Source organism: Sus scrofa, chromosome 4 (assembly GCF_054392235.1).
Source record: "Sus scrofa isolate SSC_HxYL_T2T_F1_AM1 chromosome 4, Sscrofa_HxYL_maternal_Yorkshire_Landrace_v2.0, whole genome shotgun sequence".
Taxonomy (NCBI): domain Eukaryota; kingdom Metazoa; phylum Chordata; class Mammalia; order Artiodactyla; family Suidae; genus Sus; species Sus scrofa.
This window is the reverse complement of record NC_139386.1, coordinates 101,960,181-101,984,253: the sequence shown is the minus strand read 5'-3', so window position 1 is coordinate 101,984,253 and position 24,073 is coordinate 101,960,181. Positions and strand designations below refer to the sequence as shown.

General features: G+C 43.8%; 1 protein-coding gene across 7 annotated transcripts; it reads right to left on the bottom strand.

The window, feature by feature from the left end:
• Positions 1-1,222: 1,222 nt before the first annotated feature.
• On the bottom strand, positions 1,223-23,590 carry TDRKH (tudor and KH domain containing). 7 transcript variants are annotated; one of them, XM_085020703.1, is made up of 16 exons: positions 23,458-23,590; positions 22,730-22,819; positions 15,820-15,878; positions 10,374-10,510; positions 9,586-9,692; positions 8,815-9,004; positions 7,681-7,820; positions 7,249-7,570; positions 5,332-5,492; positions 4,972-5,144; positions 4,678-4,742; positions 4,248-4,399; positions 3,196-3,297; positions 2,833-2,929; positions 2,110-2,197; positions 1,223-1,926 (listed from the first exon to the last, which is right to left on the bottom strand). In XM_085020703.1, the coding sequence occupies exons 4-15, from the start codon at positions 10,495-10,497 to the stop codon at positions 2,154-2,156; spliced, it is 1,677 nt and encodes a 558-aa protein (XP_084876829.1). In that variant the 5' UTR covers positions 10,498-10,510; positions 15,820-15,878; positions 22,730-22,819; positions 23,458-23,590; the 3' UTR covers positions 1,223-1,926; positions 2,110-2,153.
• Positions 23,591-24,073: the final 483 nt, after the last annotated feature.

Below are 24,073 nucleotides of genomic sequence, written 5' to 3'. Positions count from 1 at the left end.
AGCAGCCCCTCCTTGATTCCTCTGGGATTACCCAAGTTATCCATGAGAGAGATGCTCCTTTGCTGAAGGAGCCTTTCTGCTGAGATTTTTTTAAACTTTCATTTTGGAGTTCTCACTGTGGCATAGCAGATTAAGGATCCAGTGTTGTCTCTGTGGTGCAGCGGGTTCAAAGGATCAGGTGTGGCCTGTGGCTTGGACTTGATCCCTGGCCTGGGAATTTCCATATGCCATGGGTACAATCAAAAAACGAATTACATTAAAAAAACTTTCACTTTGAAAATCTGGTTTATGGGAAAATATAATTGCCATGTAGTATATACCTAGACTTAATTCCCAGATTTAAAAAATTCTGCATTTGATATCCTTACATGCCAGTGCGTTTTTTTTTGGGGGGGGGGGGCTGAACTTTCAGCATGTGAAGTTCCAGGGCCAGGCACTGAAGCTGAGCCACAGTAGCAACCACACTGGATCCTTAATCTGCTGAGCCACCAGGGAACTCCTTTAAGTCTAAAGTCTTCCACTTGACATTGGTGATCCTTAAAAAAAGGTTCACTTGCCATTATTCTACCACCCACATTAATAATATTTGCTTTCAAGTACTTTCACAGTTCTCATTGGATCCTCACAATACTGTCAGAAACAGACATGCTGTAAGGAAGCAGGCTCTGTAAGTTCACAGCAAAGATCTATTCCCAGAACCCATGCTTCCAGGATCCTAATGTACCCCTTCCAGGTGGGGTCTTATTTACAAGCCTAAATTGGTTTTGGTTCTTTTTTTTTTTTTTTTTTTTTGTCTTTTTGCCATTTCTTGGACCACACTCGTGGCATATGGAGTTTCCCAGGCTAGGGGTCGAATTGGAGCTGTAGCCACTGGCCTACACCAGAGCCACAGCAACGCGGGATGTGAGCTGCATCTGCAACCTACACCACAGCTCACAGCAACACCAGATCCTTAACCCGCTGAGCAAGGCTGGGGATCAAACCCACAACCTAATCGTTCCTAGTCGGATTCGTTAACCACTGCGCCAGGACGGGAACTCCGGTTTTGGTTCTTAGTGAATAATTAAAGTTACTTTAGGGCAAGACTTTGATCTGAACTTGAAGGGAAGACACCTGTTTCACGGATGGTTTCCTGAGTGAGGTGTTTGGCAGTTTTCACCTGATGGCACTTCAGAAGATAACCATAGGCTTGTTTCCACCTTGTGATTCAACCAGCATTTAGTTTTAGATAATTTTCTCGAGAACTTTATTCAGCAAATCCCCAAATGATTTAAACAGCTACATATGTTCTCTCTATGGCTGTGTGTGTACACACATTATAGATACTATAAATTTAGAATATTTCCTGAGTTGCCTCTCTCCTTGTCTACTTGTATTTCAACCAAAGTTTACAGGAGCACTGTTTCAAAAACTTGTCTTCAATAACATCTGCAGTTGAGGCTGGGAGGCAGTATTCTCTTCCTACTTCCTGAAGCTTTCTTAATATAACTATGCTGATTTTTGCCTTGGCCTCCTTCTTCAACTGCAGTCTTTTGAGTTCATCACTCAAAGAACTCCTGTTAACCAGAGTCACCTGATGAGGTGAGTCTGAAGTCTGCAGAATTATCATTTCTAATAACCAAACCCTGGCCACTTCCCAGCCTCAAAAGGGATACAGCCTAGCAGGAGGGTGCACTGTGACTGGCAGAGGGCAGTGAGCTGGATTCTGAGCCTACAGCAGTACTCAAGCACTGGAAGGAGGGGAGGTGGTGGTGGTGGTGGAGTTGGGGCACAGGTTTGTCTCCCTCCACCCCACATGCTTTCTGGTCATCCTGTGGAAGGACAAATTGCACTTGGTTCATAGCAAGCCAGATCAGGTATACAATGGATGGGACAGATCTCTTATCATGGGCTCTTCTCTCCAGGCACCGAATCTTATGCCAAATCCTGCCAAAGACACAAACACACAAAAACACAAAAAACTTGAAAGGGCTCAATCTGAAAGTAAAGCTGCAGGAAAGCAGCTGCAGAGAAGGGGTAGGAAGACAGGCTGTGGGGAGGAGAATCAAGCAAGGCCCTTGCTGTCACCCTCATTACTTTCCTGTTGCAACAGATGATTGCTCTACTCACAGCAAAGCAGCTGGCTGAGACAGCTGAAGCTGACTTCAGAGTAATTAGTCATCTTCAAGGTTATCATCACCAGATATAGAGGCAGCTTCTATTTAGTAGAAATGAAGAGAAAGTTAGATACTACCCTAATGTAGCAGACACTGCCACGGAGGCTCAGGGAGAAAAATGGGCTTCTTGGTGCTCAATGACCACCTTGGTTAAGAGGCAATAAGCCATAACAATCTCCCTAGCATGGAGTTTCTGTTGTGGTTTGGTGGGTTAAGAACCCAACTAGTACCCATGGGGATGCAATTTTGATCCCTGGCCTTGCTCAGTGGGTTAAAGAATCCAGCATTGCCATGAACTGTGGTGTAAGCTGGCAGCTGCAGCTCTGATTTGATCCCTAGCCTGGGAACTTCCATATGCCACAGGTGCGTCCTATTAAAAGAGGGAGTTCCTGTCCTGGCTCAGTGGAAATGAACCTGAGTAGCATCAATGGGGACACAGGTTCGATCTCTGGCCTCACTCAGTGGGTTAAGGATCAGGTGTTGCTGTGGGCTGTGGTGTAGGTCACAGATGTGGCTCGGATCCTGTGTTGCTTGTGGTGTAGGCTGGCAGCTACAGCTCCAATTTGACCCCTAGATTTGGAACTTCCATATGCCTTGAGTGCAGCCCTAAAAAGACAAGAAGGAAAGAAGGAATGAGTAATGTGAAGATGTTCTAGGGAGCAAATACTGTTTGAACCTGATAAACTGAGGCAGGAGAGGGTATTTGCCATCTCTCCAGGGCTCTTCTTGGTCTCGGTAAGCATGCTGCTGAGAGAGACATCTGTTTCTGTGGCCTGAGGGGATGAAAACAAGAGAAAAAGGAAGAATATATTTGGCTGGTAAGAGAGGAGACGTCATCTCATCAGTTTGCTGGCAGAAGACGGTAAAGGCAGTCAATTTTGGCTGCTGAGAGGGACACAATGCCTCTGATCAACAAGTAGAGCAACCTAAAGAGAGCACTCAACAAACTGTCATGCATGAATAGAAGGCCTCATGTCTCTTGAGGCACCAAAATCTGCCCCCAAAGCAGCACCCTGAATGAGTACAATGACTCACTCACCACTTTATGCAACATCACTGGGATAGCTCCGTTTTCTTCCATGTCCTCGGGAAGCTCAATTGCATATCCTTTACGAACTAATTCTAACCCAATATCAAGTTTCTGACAAGAGAAATAAGAAAGGAATGATGTTCTTTCTGAAGGAAGGCCAAATCCAAGGAAATGAGGCAGAAGAACTAGGATTGAGATATATATATATATATATATATATTTTTTTTTTTTTTTGTCTTTTTGCCATTTTTTGAGCTGCTCCTGCAGCATACGGAGGTTCCCAGGCTAGGGGTCGAATCGGAGCTGTAGCTGCTGGCCTACACCAGAGCCACAGCAATGAGGGATCCAAGCCACGTCTGCAACCTACACCACAGCTCACGGCAACGCCAGATCCTTAACCCACTGAGCAAGGCCAGGGATCGAACCCACAACCTCATGCTTCCTAGTCAGATTCGTTAACCACTGTACCACGACGGGAACTCCAGGATTGATACTTTAAAAAGGAGCTCCCGGTGACTCAGCAGGTTAAGGATCCAGCATTGTCACTGCTGTGGCTCGGACTGCAGCTGTGACGTGAGTTCAATCCCTGGCCCAGGGAACTTCTGCATGCCACAGGTGCAGCCCAAATACCAAAAAAAAAAAAAAGAAAAGAAAAAAAGAAAAAAAAAAATCCTTTGGTGGTTCACTAAGATCTTATGAGGTAGGAATATCACCAAATAGAGGTCTCTGGGAAAGAAAAAAAGAGGCTAGGTGTTCCCATGTTGATGCAGCAGAAATGAATCCAACTAGGAACCATGAGGCTGCAGGTTCGATCCCTGGCCTTGCTCAGTGGGTTAAGGATCCAGCATTGCCGTGAGCTGTGGTGTAGGTCACAGATGTGGCTCAGATCCTGCATTGCTGTGGCTGTGATGTAGGCTGGCAGCTATAGCTCTGATTAGACCCCTAGCCTGGGAACCCCCACATGCCGCTATATAGCCCTGAAAACCAACCCCACCAAAAGAAAAGAAAAAGGAGGCTATAATATACTAAAAAAGTGAGCAATGAGTGAACCTCAACCTTACCTTTCCATTGCTAGTATCATATAAATAGATCTGGGGCCAAGTTGAGACCCCAGACTGGACGTAGCTAGAGATCTTGGCCACCAAGGGCTTCCAGTTAGCACAGTGAGTGAGTCTGTCAAACTCATCCAAAGCTTCCTCTTCCCATTGGTCACCTGGCAAAAGATTGGATGGAGAGAGAGTGCCTAAGAAGCAGTCTGACGGGGAGAGGATTATGCCCTGGAGGGAAACTGCAACTACCTCTAACTACTCCGCAAGGCACCTATGTCTGATTGCCAGGCAAGTTTCTGGCTGTGGCTTTCTAGTACTGGGGAGGAAAAGGCACTGTGTCCACAGAACTCAAAAAGCCTGGGAATGTGGGAATCCCTCCCATGTTCTCTATGAAAGTTATTCTATTTGGAGCCAAGGTCAATAGGTGATGGGGCCAATTTACCTGTAGGGGCGATCCGTGCCAGACTACACTCTATTGCTTGAAATGGAAGGCTTAGGAAGTCACTCCTAAAGTGAAAGAAATTGAAATTAGAATCCTAGTGCCAGAAGGGCCATTTTATATTTCTTATTCTAGATAGTACCAGTTATCCCAGAAGAAGATAATCACCTGATCTTTGCAAAGAGGCTCTCTTCCAAATCCCCCTGGTGATGAATGCCAACAGCTCACCACACCATGGCCAGAACTGAGTCAACAGGTGAGATACCAGCCTGATTCCACCCTGGGCCCCACACCGACCTGAGCACCCTGAGGTCCCTCAGCGGGCAATCTCCATTATCTCCAAAGTCAACAAAGTAGAGGTCCAGGTTCCCATTCTCCAAGGTGCCAAGGACCTGGGCTCGATACCAGGAACCATTTGTAGGTAAAGGTGCTGCGACAATGTCTCCTACATGCACAGTCAAGTCTTCAGGCTACACAAGGGGATGAGGAGTCAGGACGGGGCAGAGTTGGAGGGGGTAGGCTAAAAAGTAAACAGTGAATACCAGAAGGAAGAGAGAACAAGCCACTGCTCCACAGAAAAAGGGGAGAGAATATGTCACAATGAAAAAGATATACCCCTCCTCATCAAACCCCAGCCCTGTCCCTATGGCAACTTACCAGACTGTTTTCATAGTGCTGGGTCATCTCACTGATAAGCTTATCCAATTGCAGGCTCCGAGAGCCAATGATTTGGATCCAGAAGTGATTAGGATGTTCAGAGGCAGAGACATAGACTTCTAGGAATTCATCAGCATGGAAACTGAAGTCTGGACTGGGGACTAAACACAGGGATAAGCAAGTTAACTTGCAGAATCATTACCATCTAATATGGAGACCATTATCAGAATCACTTTTGGTTGAAGTGGGGGGACTGCATTGGGGGTTGAGAGGTAGAAATATCAAGCAGCTATTACCATTTAAAAATTGCTGGAAGGATAGCTGGATGAATTCTATAAGAATATCCTGAGGAAAGGTACTAAGCTATGTTGTTCTCTCCCATATGAGACTGAGTAATAAAGAGTTTGTTCACATTCTTAGTCATCTGCCATGTATTCAAATCATCCACCAATTACAACAAAGGGAAGTGCCCGTATGCTAGCCACAGCATGGACCATGGAGAAGATACATGGACAGATGTGTGCCTGTTCCAGATCCCATTCTACCACTGACTCATTATGTGACTTTGGACAAGTCTATGAACCTCTTAGGGGCCCTGGTCTTCCCTGCCCATCCCATTACCAATGCACAGAAGAAAAAGCCTACAGCCTTTTCATTCTTCTTGGTGAAGATTTTTTTTTTTTTTTTTTTTGGCTTTTTAGGGCCGCACCCGAGGCATATGGAAATTGCCAGGCTAGGGGTCGAATCGGGAGCTACAGCTACTGGCCTACGCCAGAGCCACAGCAATTCCACATCTAAGCTGCATCTGAGACCTATACCACAGCTCACTGCAAAGCCAGATCCTTAACCCACTGAGCGAGGCTGGGGATCAAACCCGCAGCCTCATGGTTCCCGGGTTTGGATTCGCTTCCACTGCACCACAATAGGAACTCCTTTCTTGGTAAATATTCTTAAAAACAGTAATGAGGAGTTCCCACAGTGGAAACAAATCTGACTAGTATCCATGAGGACACGGGTTTGATCTCCAGCCTCACTCAGTGGGTAAAGGATCTGGAATTTCTGTAGCTGTGGTGTAGGCTGGTAGCTGTAGCTCCAATTTGACCCCTACCCTGGAAACCTCCATATGCTATGGGTGTAGCCCTAAAAGACAAAAAACAAACAAATAAGAGTAATGAGACAGGAAAAAAAGTCAGATTCAGTATTTTACTCATTTAAATATGTTTGGAGAAAGAACGCCATGTAATTCAACTACTTGATGTATTACAGACTAGTTTCCTGTGAACTATCTATAATTAGCTGGTTTGTATTCAGAAAGAAATATTTGCTTTCAGTACTAATCTAAGTAGGAGTTCCTGTTGTGGCACAGCGGAAACAAATCCCGCTTGGAACCATGGGGTTGCAAGTTCAACCCCTGGCCTCGCTCACTACATTAAGGATCTGGCATTCCTGTGAGCTGTGGTGTAGGCCGGGGCTACAGGTCCGATTTGACTCCTAGGCCTGGCAACCTCCATATCCTGTGGATGTGACTCTTAAAAAAAAAAAAGTACTAATCTAAGTAAAATATTACAAGAGAGTCCTATCTGTGATTAAAGTTGTACATGTAGTCAAGAAAACAAATTATTCTTTGTTGTTTCCTATTTGGGGTTATCTAGGCCAGTGGATACTGATCCCTTTTCGTTACATTTTTTTCTCTCTTTACGGCTGCACCTATGGCATATGGAAGTTTCCTGGCTAAAGGTGGAAACAGCGCTGCATCTGAGGCCACAGATCTAACTCCCATCTGCGAACTATGACAAAGCTAGAGGCAACGCCAGATCCTTAACCCATTGAGTGAGTCTGGGATTGAACCAGCATCCTCACCCACCTACGCTGTAGTCTTAACTGGCTGAGCCACAATGGGACCTCCTTGTTACATACTTTCAAACATGGACATCTCGGAACTGGTCTGAGCTCCAGACATCTGAAAGCTGTCATCATTATTTTTCTCCCAGGAACTTTCTTCTGGTCCTATAACAGCCAAGTCACCGCCTCCTTTGTGAGGAGGAACTGCCAGGGGCGCAGGCTGCTCCAGGCTAGGACCAGTGTTTTTCCATAAAGCTGGCTCTCCAGCGCCACCTGGTGCTCTCACTTCCTCTCTCCTTACACTGATTGGCTGCTTGCGTGGAACTCTGGTTTCTGCAGAATGAGCAATTCTCTTTCTAAGTTCTTCATCTTCTGAAACTTTCTCTAGTATCAAATGCTGTGGAAAATAGGAGAAGGGATGATATCTACATGGCCAAATATTGAATCAGGATGGAGTAAACGGTTCTTCTCATTCTTAGATACAATTCAAATCTCTCAGCTACTTGCCTTGGCTGCTGCCACTTCCTTCTGTGTTCCTGAGATTTTTATAAGTCTTGATAGTAGCAGTGTCCCCTCCGATTCTTTGTCACAGGTTATTTTGGCTCCCGAGGCCTTACAGATAGAACGAATTGTCTCGCCACCTCTCCCTGCATTGAACAATACATAAAAAGCTTCCTTCCTGGCTAAGCTTAATTACTAGAGATACCACTATTTTGCATAGACTACGAGAGTAGAGTCAGTTCTCATCTTCAAATTAAATAGAATATAAGACAGTGAATGGAAAGCAGGAGCTACTGGAATCCTTACTATAATAAGAATATTAGATTATTTGCTCTATCAATTTTATTTAAATTATAAACATTGGCTAGGTTGATGTGATCATGTTACTTTCATTCCTTTTTTTTTTTTTTTTTTTTTTGCTTTTTGGGGCCATACCCTAGGCATATGGAGGTTCCCAGGCTAGGGGTCCAATTGGAGCCGTAGCCACCGGCCTACGCCAGAGCCACAGCAACGCGGGATCCGAGCCGCATCTGCAACCTACACCACAGCTCACAGCAACACTGGATCCTTAAGGCACTGAGTGAGGCTAGGGGACTGAACCTGAAACCTCATGGTTCCTAGTCGGATTCATTTCCGATGTGCCACGACGGGAACTCCTACTTTGATTTCTTGATCACTCAGCATACTTTACATCCCCACTTCATTAGAAGGTATCCTACATGGTGTATGAAACACTGGACCAAGGACAGGGTATTTCTCTGCCTTTAATAGCAACACAAGGAATGCTCGAGGAGAAACCATAATAGATGCTCTCTAGAGCACTGTCTTGAAAAATCTGGGATAAAATAAACATCCTTAGCTTCCCTTTAAAAATCTAATATGAGGTAAATACGGTTACCCTTCTTCTGGAATACTTCTGGAAGCTATCTGTAAGGTTCAGATCATACAACTTCTTGAGGTAATGAGTATTGCTTTACCACTGTTTCTGTAAAAAAAGTAAAACTCTGGTCTCAAAGTCCCTGTCTTTTTTTTCTCAGCAAGGTGAAGGGGAAGTAGGTCGGGAAAAACCCTTGGGAAGGTGTAAAAGAAAGGCAAAGGTAAACAAATAAGGAAACAGCAGACGAAGCTGTCCAGTGGTACCTATGATTCTGCCCACAGATCTCTGGGGTACTGAGAGCTGCTCAGACACTGGGGTATTCTCTGTCAGGATCTGATGAATTGCTGCTTTGGCCTTGCACACCTGAACAGGAAAACCACTGATAAGCAGGACCCGCTCATCTCCTATATCCTCCGTGTCCACATCGATCCGAGCACCTGTCTGTTTTCGTAGCTGCAGAGAAAAGGATACGTGGTGGTATGCTCTGGAAGAGCTCTCATCTGGGTCAGTTAAGGATACTCTAAACCTAACCCTGGAGGTAGATGGAACACAGCAGTCAGTTAAATCAGTGCTATAAGTCCTCAATTATGTACCCTTATAGAAGGAGGTTAGAGACAAAGGCAACCCCAAATAGCAGTTAATCCAGATAGTTTCTCTGTGTTTAGAACGTTCTTCCCCTCTAATTTTACTGGGATCAGAGAATCGACTGTTTTCTTGACATTCCAACTGAACAAATGGAAGATGGTAAAAAGGATCAGGCGGCAATTAAATAGCTACTGTCGATTAATGAGAGTTCATAATTCCATAGTAGAAAGGAATGATTCAAGCTAATCGAGCTGAGAATCATCCAACTTAAAAATCCCCATTTCAAGCAAAGTCATCTATTCTCCAGGGAGTAGAAGTATTATCTCTAGAAGGAAAATAGCAGTTAGCTTAAAAAGTTCCTATGTTTTCTCTGTTTAAAATACACATAGTGTGAGTGGGTTTTATGGAATGGGCCCAGAGGGAAAGCTGTTGCCTGCTCGCACACTTACCTGTTTAATATTGGCTCCTTGCCGGCCAATGATGAGCTTCACAGACTCCTGGGGAACTCGCATCTCTATCTCGATGTCATCCTCCCCAACAAATGTCAGTCGCTCCTCTGCACAGATCATGGCTCATCAGAGGAGACTTGGATACCACCCAGAGCTACTACCTCTCCTCCCCTGAATCTAGCTTTCAAAGAAACAGGGATACAAGAGAGAAACTGAGCATCTCAACCATAAAGGGAAGCGGCACCTGAGTGGGAATTAGAAGGTCCCAAAAGACCAGAAGATGGGCATCATCTCTGGGATACTGTTTCCAAATGCTAAAATGGGAGAAAACATTTTGCTCTGCAAGGAAGGGGTGCTGGATTCTAGGCAAACTACTTCTCCCAAGACACGACTCCTAGAGAAGAGTGAAGGCTAGAAGTTGCCTGAGGAGTCTACTAGGCTCAGAACTTCGCTTTTATGTGCTTACGTCATCTCTCTAGGTCCTACTCTCTAGGTCTGGCCCATAGGAAAAGTGGATCCCATAGTTAGTCTTCTAAAAATAGAGAATATTAAAAAGTTTGGATATAAAAAGAGAGAGAAGAACCCATTGTGGTGTTGGTGTTGCTGAAAGGAACAGATCAACAGAATTATAAAATGGGTTATTTCATAGACTAGCTTCGCATTAACAATATAGGAAAGAAGAAACTTTGTCTCAAAGACCCTTCACAGAAAGCCATTTAGATCTCAACAGATGATAGTCTAGAAGGAAAGTTTTCATTTCAGTTTAACAAGGCCATAGATTCACATACCTCTGCTTTCCCTATATCTGCGATATAGGATATAGGCAACTGTTGCACTGGCTGGGATCCCAAGGCCCAGTGCTATTTTCTGAATAGTGGACAAACTTGTCCAAGAAGTCCGTTCGGTGGCCATTTTCTGCTGCCTCCTAAAATAAGCAAATGAAGGAAAAGGAGTTTTCATACAACTTGTATAACAGGCAGAGAGACTGGGAACATGTTACAATATTATTAAAAAGAATACTGCCTACTTTCCCATTTCAAGAGCTTGAGCAATCTTGAAGTCTACCTCATGTGAAAGGTCTCGGGTATTTTTAACAAGTTAGCTAAGGGGAACATACACATACAACTCAACAGAGGGACACTTCTTCCCCAACCCCTCCAAAGAATTATACATTGATTAGTTTTAAAAGACAAAGGAGGAGTTCCCTTGTGAAATAGTGGGTTTAGGATCCAGCATTGTCACTACAGTGGCTCAGGTCAGATCACTGGCCCAGGAACTTCCCACATGCTGTGGGCACAGCCAAAAAGAAAAAGAAAAAAAAAAAAGAAATGGAGAAAAAAATATTAAATGAATCATATATTTTAAAAAATTTAGATTTCATATCAAACTATCTAAAATTCCTTATATGTGCACTTCTATGTCTCCAGGCTTTTCCAGAAGCTGTTGTCTCTGCAAGGAATGGCTCTCCGGGCCTAGCTTTAGGCTTTGCTACTTCTACTTTTCTTGTAAGTATGGTCTATTTGCTATTTGTACTCCTTATTTCTACTCACTTCTCAACTAACTTTAACTGTTTTCTCTTGATCCCTCACCAAAACTACAACTTCCTAGGTAATCAACCTAGAGGGCACTTCTAAGCTTACACCTGTGTCCTCTTTCCCGTGATTTCTCCTGTTTACCTGGAGGAGTCTTTTGAGTTTTGAGCTTGTCTTTCAGTGACCTCTATCCATCAGTATTGTTACTGGGCTCTCTAAGGGCATTTCTATATATCATTGAGGCTTCAACTACCACCTATAGGCTATGTCTCCCAAATTGTACCTGAATTAATTCTGAAACTCATCAAATCTCATTTAGACTACTGCCATGGCCCTTGCTATCAGTCTCTCTCTGACAATGTACCTTCATTTTGCTGCCAAGCATATTTTAACATATCCCTCACTGTATTTCCTTATTCCATAAACTTTCTCATCCTCCCAATTATTTCATGCCATCTCTCTGAAGCCTCTAGTGCTTCCTTCTCCATCCTCCCTCTCAACTGCTGTTTCTGTGCTTCCTACTTCACTGAGAAAGTAGAGAAATTATTAGCAAACTTACAAACTGATCCAGCTACCTCCATCTGTGCCTAAATATTCTATCTTCTTTCCTGTGGCCATTGATGAGCTGTTTCTGTTCCTAGCACTGAAGTCTCTCATAAAAGTGTTCTCCTTCCTTCTCCTGCTTCATTTTCCTCTCAACTGAGTGTTTCCATCAGCAAACATGTCCTTATTTCTTTCTTAAAGAAAATCTTTTCTCAATTCCACTTATTCCTCTAAACACTACTCATTTCTTTCCTTTTACAGGAAACTCAAGAGTGTCAATCCTACTTCTGTGCTCAATTTCTCTTCTTGAATGTCAAGGTCTTTCCTTGGTGACCTTGGATTTGCTAATCCAATGATCAATTCTCAGTCCTCACTTTACTCCCTCAGGATGTGGCACAGCTGGTGACTCCCTCTTTCCTGACACTTTCTTCACCTGGCTTTCACCACGGCACTCTTTCCTGTTTTTCCCTCTCTCTTTCTGGCTGTCCCATCAATCTCCTTTGTTGTTTCCTGCTTCGTTTTCTATCCTTGAAACACTGGAGTGCCCCAGAGCTTCGTCCTTTGCCTTCTTTGCTCTATCTCACTTCTTTGGAGATCTCAAGTCTCATTCAGTCTTGTCTTTAAACCCCATCGATATACTGATTTAACTCCCCAATTCCTAGATCCAGTTAGGATTGTTCTCCTTAACTCCAGGTTTGTGATCCAACTGCCTAAGCAAAGTCTCCATTTGATGTTTAATAAGCATCTGAGACTTAGGTGCAATACCTAGCTCCTGATCTCATCCCCTTCCCGTGGTCTTTGCCATCTCAGTAAGTGGCAACTCCATCTTCCAGTTCCTCAGGTTAAAAATCTTACTTACTTCACCTCAAACAGAACATGCATCTTAACAAATCCTATTTGTTCTACCTTCAAAATATCCAGAATCTGACCACATTTTACCTCTCTACTGCTATGACCACCATCTGCTCTATATCACCATCATCTCTTGTCTAGATTATTGCAACTCTTTTAATTATGTTCCTGCTTTGCCATTGTTCATTCAGTTTATTCTCAACAGCTGGAATAAATCAAATAATGTTTCTCATCTGCTCGAAAACTTCCATGACTTTCCATTTCACTGTGATTAAAAAAGTCATTATAATCACCTGCAAGGTGTTCATTCTCCTCTCCCCATTAGAAAGTAAACTCGGAGTTCCCGTTGTGGTGCAGTGGTTAACGAATCCGACTAGGAACCATGAGGTTGCAGGTTCGATCCCTGCCCTTGCTCAGCGGGTTAACGATCTGGCGTTGCCGTGAGCTGTGGTGTAGGTTGCAGACGCGGCTCGGATCCTGGGTTGCTGTGGCTCTGGCATAGGCCGGCAGCTACAGCTCCGATTCGACCCCTAGCCTGGGAACCTCCATATGCCGTGGAAGCGGCCCAAAGAAATAGCAAAAAAGACAAAAAAAAAAAAAGAAAAATCCTATTCCTTCAGGTCTCAGCTCTACCATCACCTCTCGGAAGCCTCTTGAATTTCTCCCAGCTAACTGAGGATGAGGTTCTCTTTAGCTCATACTGCTGTGAATGATGCCTATATGATAGTACTTATTAACACTGTATGCAACTGTTTATCTAATACACCTGTGTCCTCCAGACAGGTGGCTTCACCAGTAGTCTTACAGGACACAGTTCAACCACATTTATTAGGCACTTCTATGCACTGGATGCTACTGTAGTACTAAGGATCCAAAGGTGAAAAGATAAAGTAGCTACCATGCCACCAGGCACCTTATGTACATTATTTTATTCAATCTTCATACAATCCTGTAAGGTAGGAAATATTAACCCCAGATTTACAGAGTACACACGCTTAAAGATGTTACCTAACATCTCATCCAGAGTCTGGGTTATTACTCGCATATTAGAAACCTTTTTTTGGGGGGGTGCACCTGGGGTGTACGGAAGTTCCTGGGCAAAGGGTCGAATTGGAGCTGCAGCTGCTGGCAACAGCCACAGCCACAGCCACACAGGATCCAGGTCTAGTCTTCGACCTATACCACAGCCCATGGCAATGCCAGATCCTTAACCCACTCAGCGAGGCCAGGGATCGAACCTCATGGATTATTAGTCTGGTTCGCTACTGCTGAGCCATAATGGGAACTCCCTACATATTAAAAAACATTTTAAAGTGACTTTATGACTTCTGCCCTGGCTTTTACCTAAACTCTCATGGGAGCACTACCTGGTGTCTTTATCCTGATCAACACATTCAATTCAAAATTATTAACAAATACTGGTGGAAAACATTGCAGGTGGTAAAAAAACTAAAGAAAATGTCTATTTCCCAATATTACAACCTAGTAAAATAAAACACAATGTAGCTTTTAAAAAGATTTGCTTTAAAATGAAGAAATGGGGAGTTCCCACCATAGCGCAGCAGAAACGAATCCCACTAGGAACCATGAGGTTGCAGGTTCGACCCCTGGCCTTGCTCAGTAGGTTAAGGATCTGGCATTGCAGTGAGCTGTGGTGTAGGTTGCAGACACAGTTCGGATCCTGTGTGGCTGTGGACGGCAGTTGTAGCTCCAATTTGACCCCTAGCCTGGGAATCGCCATATGCCGTGGGTGCGGCCCTAAAAGGCCAAAAAAAAAAAAAAAAAAGAAATGTAATTTACGCTATAATTTGCCTCCAGGCACAAAAAGTCAATCCAAATAATTATGACATCCAAGATATGTCACTCACTTATCCTAGTTAAGACTAAGAACATATTCATTAATAGAGGACCTACTTAGAAATAAAACTTTGGTTCCAAATATGTTTCCCGACAGTCTTTTAGGAAAGAGTGATGAGGGAAAGGTGAAGACCTACCACAAAAATCTTATTCCAAGGAGCAGATAAAAATCACATAGAGACTGGAGTTCCCATTGTGGCGCAGTGGTTAATGAATCCGACTAGGAACCATGAGGTTGCGGGTTCGGTCCCTGCCCTTGCTCAGTGGGTTAAGGATCCAGCGTTGCCGTGAGCTGTGGTGTAGGTCACAGATGTGGCTGGGATCCTGCGTTGCTGTGGCTGTGGTGTAGACTGTAGCTCTGATTAGACCCCTAGCCTGGGAACCTCCACATGCCGCAGGAGCAGCCCTAGAAAAGGCAGAAAGACAAAAAAAAAAAAAAACAAAAAACAGGACCAAGTTTTTGCATCTGGCCTTGGAGAGTTTTGCTGACCTAAAGAAATAAACTTCTTCAGAGAACTACCAGAAGTTTGCCAAATCTATTTTTTCTAGTCAATAGTTTAAATATATATATGTAAGTATGTATACATCCTTCCCCCCCGCCCCCCCGCCCGGTCTCTTTTTGGCTGCACCTTTGGACACATGTAGAAGTTCCCGGGCCAGATACAAACATGACCTGAGGTGCAGCAGTGACAATGCTGAACCCTTAACCCACTGAGCCACAAGGGAACTCCTCTAGTCAATAGTTTTAAACAAAAAAAAATTTTTTTTTTTTTTGTCTTTTTGCCATTTCTTGGGCCACTCCCGTGGCATATGGAGGTTCCCAGGCTAGGGGTTGAATCGGAGCTGTAGCCACTGGCCTATGCCAGAGCCACAGCAACACGGGATCCGAGCCAAGTCTGCGACCTTACACCACAGCTCACGGCAGCGCTGGATTGTTAACCCACTGAGCAAGGGCAGGGATTGAACCCGCAACCTCATGGTTCTAGTCGGATTCGTTAACCACTGCGCCACGACGGGAACTCCTTAAATTTAATCTACTCTCTTGCCCAGACTCATGACCTGAAGAGAAAAACCACCTTTTATTATCTTGGTGAGAGGCTCTTTTCTTTTTTTCTTTTTTTTTAGGGGCCACACCCGAAGCATATGGAGATTCCCAGGCTAGGGGTAGAATCAGAGCTGTAGCTGCTGGCCTACACCACAGCCACACAACGCTGTACCCGAGATGCGTCTGTGACCTACACTACAGATCACAGCAACGCCGGATCCTTAACCCACTGAGCGAGGGCCAGGGATTGAATCTACATCCTCTTGGATGCTAGTCAGATTCGCTTCAGCTGAGCTACAATGGGAACTCTGAGCGGCCCTTTTCAAGTGTCTTTTGTTATTCCTGCTAATTAGTTACGAAGTAACCATTATATAGATGGTCTCTGACAACAATGGTTTGACTTACAATTTTTGACTTTACAATGGTGCAAAAGTGAAATGCACTCAGTAGAAAGGATGCTGGCCCTAAAAAAAAAAAAAAAAAAAAAAAAAAAAAGAAACAAGAAACAAGAAATCATGCTTTGAATTTGGATTTTTTCTTTTTTTTTTTTCCGCTTTTTAGGGCCGCACTGGCAGCATACGGAGGTTCCCAGGCTAGGGGTCTAATCAGAGCTATAGCTGCTGGCCTACACCACAGCCACAGCAACACCAGATCCGAGCTGCATGTGTGACCTCCATCACAGCTCACGGCAATGCCAGATCCTTAACTCAATGAGAGGGGCTAGGGATCGAACCAGCAACCTCACCGTTCCTAATCGGATTCATTTCCACTGTGTCACGTCAGGGAATCCTGAATTTGGACCTTTTCTCAGGCTAGTCAGCCAGCAATAAGTGGTAGGATACTCTCAGGGTGCTGGGCGGTGACAGCACACTGCAGCTCCCAGTCAGTCACAGCATCACAAGGGTAAACAACCAATACACTTACAACCATTCTGTTTTTCACTTTTAGTCTTCAATAAGTTACATGTGATGAAGTAAAAGTTCATATTCTAAGGCAAGTCAAGGATAATCTGAACATAAAAAATTTTCTCTGCCCTTGGCCTCTCTCCGATCTTCTGTGCATTGTGTATCTGGATTATGCCGACCAAACCTCACCATTGGCAGAAATACGTGCTCAATGTAAAGTGCAACACTCTTGAGAAGCTAGACTCAGAAGCAGCACACATTCGATTCACCACTGTTCTCAAAATTTTAAGATCTCATATCTGAAATAGGCTGCCAAATTAATGAGAAATTGTGTCACAAAGGTCTAACAGCTCCTGTGCAGGCAGACAGCCACTTATGGGGATACCAGCTGGGTTTATGTATGCTTGCAAGTACTTAATTGGGAATTACAGGAAATCCCATCCTGAAATGACCAAGACTGGATTCTCTCTGACATTCCCAAACCAATTTTTTACACCCAGTTAAAGCTGGAACTCTCCTGGATCTCTGCCCACAGTGTTAACTGGAAACAATGTAAAAGGTTCTCTTATTTTTATTTTTTGGCCCTACATGTGGCAGGTGGAAGTTTCAGGTGTTGGACTTCCAGGCCCCTTCAAGGAGACAGAACTCAGTTTCTGGCCAAGAATTACCAGACCCTTATCATCTCCCCACCCATCTCACTGTAATGCCACCCACCTCCTTTGAGCAACCTGGTCTACTCCTTCCTAACCGCTACTGGAAAAGGTATGTGGCTCATTCCTCACCCATTTATAGGGGCTTTATACATCAGCGAGTGCCTCGTAAGGCCCCCTTCCCTCCAACAAATCAGCAGGTCAGCAGGTGTATGCTGAGACTTCTCTCCCTGGGCTGTAAAAACAGACATGACCACGTGCCCAGAATTGGCTGTCCCTGATTGTCAGGAAGCGGGCCCACTGTGTTAACAGTGTCTCAATAAACTTGTCTTTTCTTCACCTTGTTTTGAATCTAGAAAATTATTTTTTCCGACGCCCGTGTACAGACCACAGCACCAGGGACAGGGATTGATCCTGTGCCAAAGCAGTGACAATGTCAGATCCTTAACCTGCTAAGCCAGCAGGGAACTCCAAGAGTTTCTCTTTTAAAAATTAGGTTAGCAGGGAGAAATATTTGCATAAGGCTAGCTCTTTGAAACTCTAATGCCTATGAATTAGAAAAACTTCCAAATTGTTGAAATTTTAGAGAGCTCTCATCTTAAACTGTGGTACCTATTTTAACTGATACACAGAAGCCCCCTGAACATTTCAAAATAGCCTCATTGAAAGATTTGTTGTACAAGACCAATGAAAGATTAATGATATAAAAGGTCCCTGGAACTTTACATCCCCTCTATCCTCGTTCTAGTAATCCTCTAATGCACTACACCTTCACTACAGGGTGAGTGGCCTTTCTACTCCGAAAACACTATTAAATGGTTACCTTTAGAAATGGGACCCCTTGAGGCTATAAGCTATAGTGAAAGTATTTCTTAAACTCAAGGAGGAGCCTCAAGTGTTTGTAAATGGATTGCCAAGTTGAGAAGCCACTGGTTTGATTAAACCAACCCCAGCTGATAAAGCAAGACAGAATGGGGAGGGGGGGAACCTTCTCCCCTAAACTAAGCAAAACTCCAAAATTGGTGAAGGGGTATGTCAGTCCTTTCTTTTTTTCTTTTGGCCGTGGAAGTTCCTGGGGCAGGGATCAAACCCACACCACAGCAGCGAGAGAGCCACTGTAGTAACAATGCTGATTCTTAACCCGCTGCACCACAAAGAACCCTGGTCTGTGGTGCACTGTGGTCTGTCCGTTCTTTCCTGTCTTTGAGGTGGCCACCCAATTCTTTAAGGAATTAACAACTGTCCTTGCTTTAAAAATCTAGTCTTTACAGGACCAGAGGTGTGGCTCCAGAAACAATACAAAGCCCACCAATTCTTTTCCACTCCCCAAACCTCACCTATTTACCTTAAGAGACAAGTATTGAAAAACAAAAATCTAGCCTTTAAGGAACAAAGCCCTCCTAGGAGGAACTTGCTTTTCTCCTCCTGTGCCTTTAAAAGGCAAATATTCTACTGGGTTTTCTCCAGGAACTCTTATCTTAACCATCTTTTTCTTTTCTTTTCTTTTTTTTTTTGGCCTCCCCAAGGCATATGGAATTCCTGGGCCAGGGATCAGACTAGAGCTGCAATTGTGAACAACGCCCCCGCTGGATCCTTAACCCACTGTGCCAGGTGACAAAAGGAACCTAAGTCCCAGGACTCTAGAGATGTCCCAGTACTTTGTTGCACCTCAGGAACTTCTTGACTATCTTTTAAAAAGGCAAATCTCATGCAAATAAAAACTACAATGAGTCAGAATGGCTATCACTAACGAGTCCACAAATGGAGATCTCTTGTGGTGCACAGGGTAAGGATTCAGCTAGCGGCTTGGGTGGCGTCTGTGGTACAGGTTCGATCCCTGGCCTCAGAACTTCTACATGATATGGGCATGGCCAAGAAAAAAAAAAAATCTACAAATAACAAATGCTGGAGAGGGTGTGGAGAAAAGGGAACCTCCTACACTGTTGGTGGGAATGTAAACTGGTGCCTTAATGTCCATTGACAGATGAGTGGGTAAGGATATGGTATGTATGTATGTATGTATGTACAGATATACACATACACACAACGGAATACTAGCCATAAAAAAGGATGAAATAATGCCATTTGCAGCAACATAGATAGACCTGGAGATCATCATACTAAGTCAGAAAGAGAAAGACAAACTTATATGTGGAATTTAAAATATGACACAAACAAACTTGGAAAAGGGGGTGAGGGAGGGATAAATTAGGAGTTTGGGATTAGCAGGTATACACTACTACATATAAAATAAACAAGATCCTACTGTACAGCACAGAAAACTATTTTCAATATCCTGTAATAAACCATAATGGAGACTATGAAACAATATGTATATATACATGTATAATTGCACTTTGACATACATCAGACACAACACTGTAAATCAACTATACTTCAATTAAAAAAAGATAAGACACAAATTCCAACAAGAGTATGGGTAATTTGAAACTTATCAATGACAAAACCTGAAGTGTCTTCTCCATAAATGTTAGTAAAAAGGGTTTAGCCATCTAAACAGGTGACTTTGATTTGTTCCATCTGCCAAAAGCCCAATTTGAATCCAACCACTTGTAATGATGAGTTTAATATTATTGTACCTAAATCATGGCTGAAATTTTGGAAAGAAAACTATGGCATGTCTGTTTGCAGGCACGTATGTGTATTGTAGATGTGTGGTACTGCCAAAATTAATTTGTAAAAGAATATTTCGTTGGCTTAAAGGAAATTAAACACTTAAATCCTTCCTTCTCCAGATCTCTGGCTTGGTTGCGTCTTTTTTTTTTTTTTTTGTCTTTTTGTTGTTGTTGTTGCTATTTCTTGGGCTGCTCCTGCGGCATATGGAGGTTCCCAGGCTAGGGGTCGAATCGGAGCTGTAGCCACCGGCCTACGCCAGAGCCACAGCAATGCGGGATCCGAGCCTCGTCTGCAACCTACACCACAGCTCCACAGCTCACGGCAACGCCGGATCGTTAACCCACTGAGCAAGGGCAGGGATCGAACCCGCAACCTCATGGTTCCTAGTCGGATTCGTTAACCACTGCGCCACGACGGGAACTCCCTTGGTTGTGTCTTGTAGCTTGACACTCACCAGAGGGTGAAGCCAGCTTTCGGGGAACTATCTGGGAAATATTCAGTACTGAATTTACATCTGGTGTTAGAATTAGGGTAAGCTTGCTGGTTTAATAATACATATCCAGGGAGTCATCAACATTAAATATACGACTTTTATTGTATCTAGGTTTACTAGAAATCAAGTAAGACCTTATATCTCTTGCAAAGTTTGTCAGCAAGAAAATAATTTGATATGATGAAAATCTTAAGTAAATAAAATAGAAGTAAATGAAATGAGTTTTTAGGTAAACTCTTTAGGAATAATTACACTTTGGGACCCTCTATAATAGTCTCTCCAGATTTTGCTCATTTGAAATTTAGAGTTTTGCTAAATTAAGTTAAATGATGGAGGTCTACTGAATATCTAGATAATTCCTACATAAAAGGAGATAACTGAAGCAATAGTTACTGAACACAGACTTCCTCTTTCAATGAGACCAAAGACATTTGGAACCATTAATATGTTTGGTGCCACACTAAGATATTTTCTATAGAAAAGCAGGTGTATTCTAGAAACCATAAATATATTCATAAGTTTGCCAATCTACAGAATGAGGATGAAAAAAGACACTTAATACTTGCTTACTATTCATTAAAAGTCAGTGTTTTAAAAGAGCTTTCTAATATGTGTATTTTGAGCTACTAGAATTAAGGTAAACATATCATTATACAAAGGAAGAGGTGTATTTTCAGGAAAAAAGTATGCAGAATGGAAAAACATTGCCTTTGAGATTTTTTGTCCTTTTGTCCTTTTTAGGGTAGCACCTGTGGCATATGGAGGTTCCCAGGCTAGGGGTTGAATCAGAGCTGTAGCTGCCGGCCTACACCCGAGCCACAGCAGCGCCAGATCCGAGCTGCGTCTGTGACCTACACCATAGCTCACGGAAACGCCGGATCCTTAACCCACTGAGTGAGGCCAGGGATGGAACCTGAAACCCCATGGTTCCTAGTTGGATTCATTTCTGCTGTGCCACGACAGCAACTATGAGAGGTTTTTTTTTTTTTTTTTTTTTAAAAATATGGCTGCACTCACAGTATATGGAAGCTCCCGGGCCAGGGATCAAACCCTCACCTCTGTAGCAACTCAAGCCACTGCAGTCAGATTATTATTATTATTATTTTTGCCATTTCTTGGGCCGCTCCCGCGGCATATGGGGTTCCCAGGCTAGGGGTCGAATCGGAGCTGTGGCCACTGGCCTACGCCAGAGCCACAGCAACGTGGGATCCGAGCCGCGTCTGCAACCACAGCTCATGGCAATGCCAGATCGTCAACCCACTGTGAGCAAGGGCAGGGATCGAACCCGCAACCTCATGGTTCCTAGTCAGATTCGTTAACCACTGGCCACGACGGGAACTCTTAACCCACTGTGCCACAGTGGAAACTGTTCGAGATCTTTTATTGTCACTTTGGTTAAGAGAATAAGTATTGTTCCACAGTGATTTATGCCTATTTGACCAAGTGTTTTAAAACTTTGGTATTTTTGACAAACTTCCCAAAGATCAAATTCTTTCTTTTTTCTTATTAAAACTCATTATTTATTTACTCATGAAGGTAACATGCACAGAATACAAGATTTAATACTTTAAAATGTGTGTGGTTTAAAATCTCCCTCCTACTACACAGAAGTCTCTGAGGTAATAAATGGCATTTATTTCTTGTACATTTATCAGAGCTCCAAAGATCAAATTCTAAGTGAAGTCTGTTTTACCTCCAGCTAACTTTGAGGTTTTTCAAAGTATCCCTGGAACATCTCTTCATCTGAGAGAGAGGACAGAATGACCCTTTCTGACCCTCTTTCCTAGTTTGGGTCTCATTGCTATGGATTTCCATAGCACTGCAAACATCCCTTCATAACACATGCATTGCTTGTAATTGTTGATTAATGGCTATGTCTGTAGTGAGGATGAATTGAAGGCAGCAGCAGCACGTATTCAGACCAATTCAGAGGCTAGTCCAGGTGTCAATGATGGAGATGGTGGGAAGTAAAAAAGATGGATTAGCGTTTCAAAGGTAGAATACACAAGACCTAGCAACTGATTTATGGAAAGGTTAGAGGGTGAGCCAGGGAGCTGGCTATCAGGTTTCTCATTTGAGCACCTGGTAGATGGTGGTATCTGAGAATATTAATGATTTTATTGTGGAGGGGTGTGGGTGGCAGGATGAATGTGGCAAGGATGAATTTATTGGGTGACTTCTATTTGAATCAAAACCTAAATTTTACTAACTCCTCCTCAAATATTACAAATAAAGTCTTTTTTGTTATCAGCTGATACCTCAAGGAATGAGGTATTAATATCAACTAATCGATAGTATAGTTTTGTTTACAATTTACATATTCTTTCACATTAAGTTTCTCTCCCAAGAAAAATAAAAGTGGGAAATAACATGATGGAAATGGGAATAACTATAATACTGAATGCTCATTTGTATTTGATTTTATTACATCAAATTGAATATGAAGGGGAGACCAGAACTTAAGACCACAGCTCCTAGGAGAAGCTAGGTAAAAAGAAGACACGTGCATCATTTGAAGGTTGAGAAATGTAGCCAGACAATGCTTTTCAGCAAAAGCTAACTTCAAATTATCTTGACATTTGTATTAAAAGGTTGCTAACAACTATCTGATATGCATAACTACAACTTACTTTTATAACTTCAAAGTCACTTTCTGAGCTCCACGGGGGCAAGGATCTTATCATTCCAGTATCTCCTAAAAACCAGAACTTAAAAAGTACCTAAAACATGGTGATAGGTTTGTTGAATTGAGGCAGCTCATTCAATTTTCCTCATTTTTGCTACACTTATTTTTAAACCAGTGAGTGAAAAAAGCCTCCACCCACTTCTCTCAAGCTAAGAGTAGCTCTGACATGTGAGTCTTGAGCCAAAACCCACGACGCTATGTGCCTTAAGGATGAAAGAGGGAAACTGGAAAAACAAACCAAAACCCCCTTATTATTCTGACAACGGTAAACAGTCATCCTATCAGATAATACACTAAAAGGCTGCGAAAAAGCAAAATGCAAACTGATAACCTGATGGTGCTTCTGAGGCTCAAAAAGGACCAAAGAGCCCAAACTGGCTTGGGGGGCGGGGCGGGGGGGGGGAACCTTCTCGCACTGGTGCAAGTGTCCACGGTGGCTAAACTCTGGGACCCGCGCATTTCCTTTGGATACGGTTACCTGCCCCAGGGTGGGAGAAAGTTGCCCCCACACACAGCGCCTCATCGCCCCGGGCGCGACGCCAGCCCCCCGGCCCCACACCCTCGCCTCGCTCTGAGACGCCTCCCTTCCCTCAGCCCATTTCCTCCTCCTTGCTGCCAAAGGAACCCCTGACCCAGCCTCTCCACTCCCCAAGGCTCCGCTCCCGTCCACACCTTTACTGATCCTCGAGTCAGCCGTCGCGCGCTCCGCCTCGCACCTCAACCGGAGCCTGTCACCTCTTCTCATTCGCAACGCGCCTCAGAGCCCCGCCGGCCTCTCTTCTGCCGCCGCTTCCCCGCCCCCGCTACTGGCCCGGACCAATCAACACTCGGTTAGCAGTGCGACCAATTAGCCTTCCCCACCACAACCAATCCTCGCGCGGGATGCCTCTGAGCGACGGCGCTGCTGCGTACTGACACCCAATTACCCGGATGGAATTCAAAGCCGGCCCACTAGGTCAGCCAATAGGCTACAGGGAAAGGAGGCTTCGTTAAATTGAGATGCCACCTGCTGAGTATTAAACAGCCTATTAGAGGTTCGCGGAGTACTCTCAGTCCATCTCCAGGCCAATTACCCGGGGGACTTCCACCAACCAAGCCTGCAGGAAAAATCAGGGCTCCCAAGGTGCGAGGGTGTGGAATCACTCACTCGTATCACTGTTCGCACATTAGTGTCTTTGTATAAAGCCAGTGCCACCCCTCAACCCAAACCATTGGGATGCCACCTTCTGATGGGCGATGCTCCGCTACCTGTTTCTTCTGCGATCTTTTGCCTCGATCTGTCCCCATA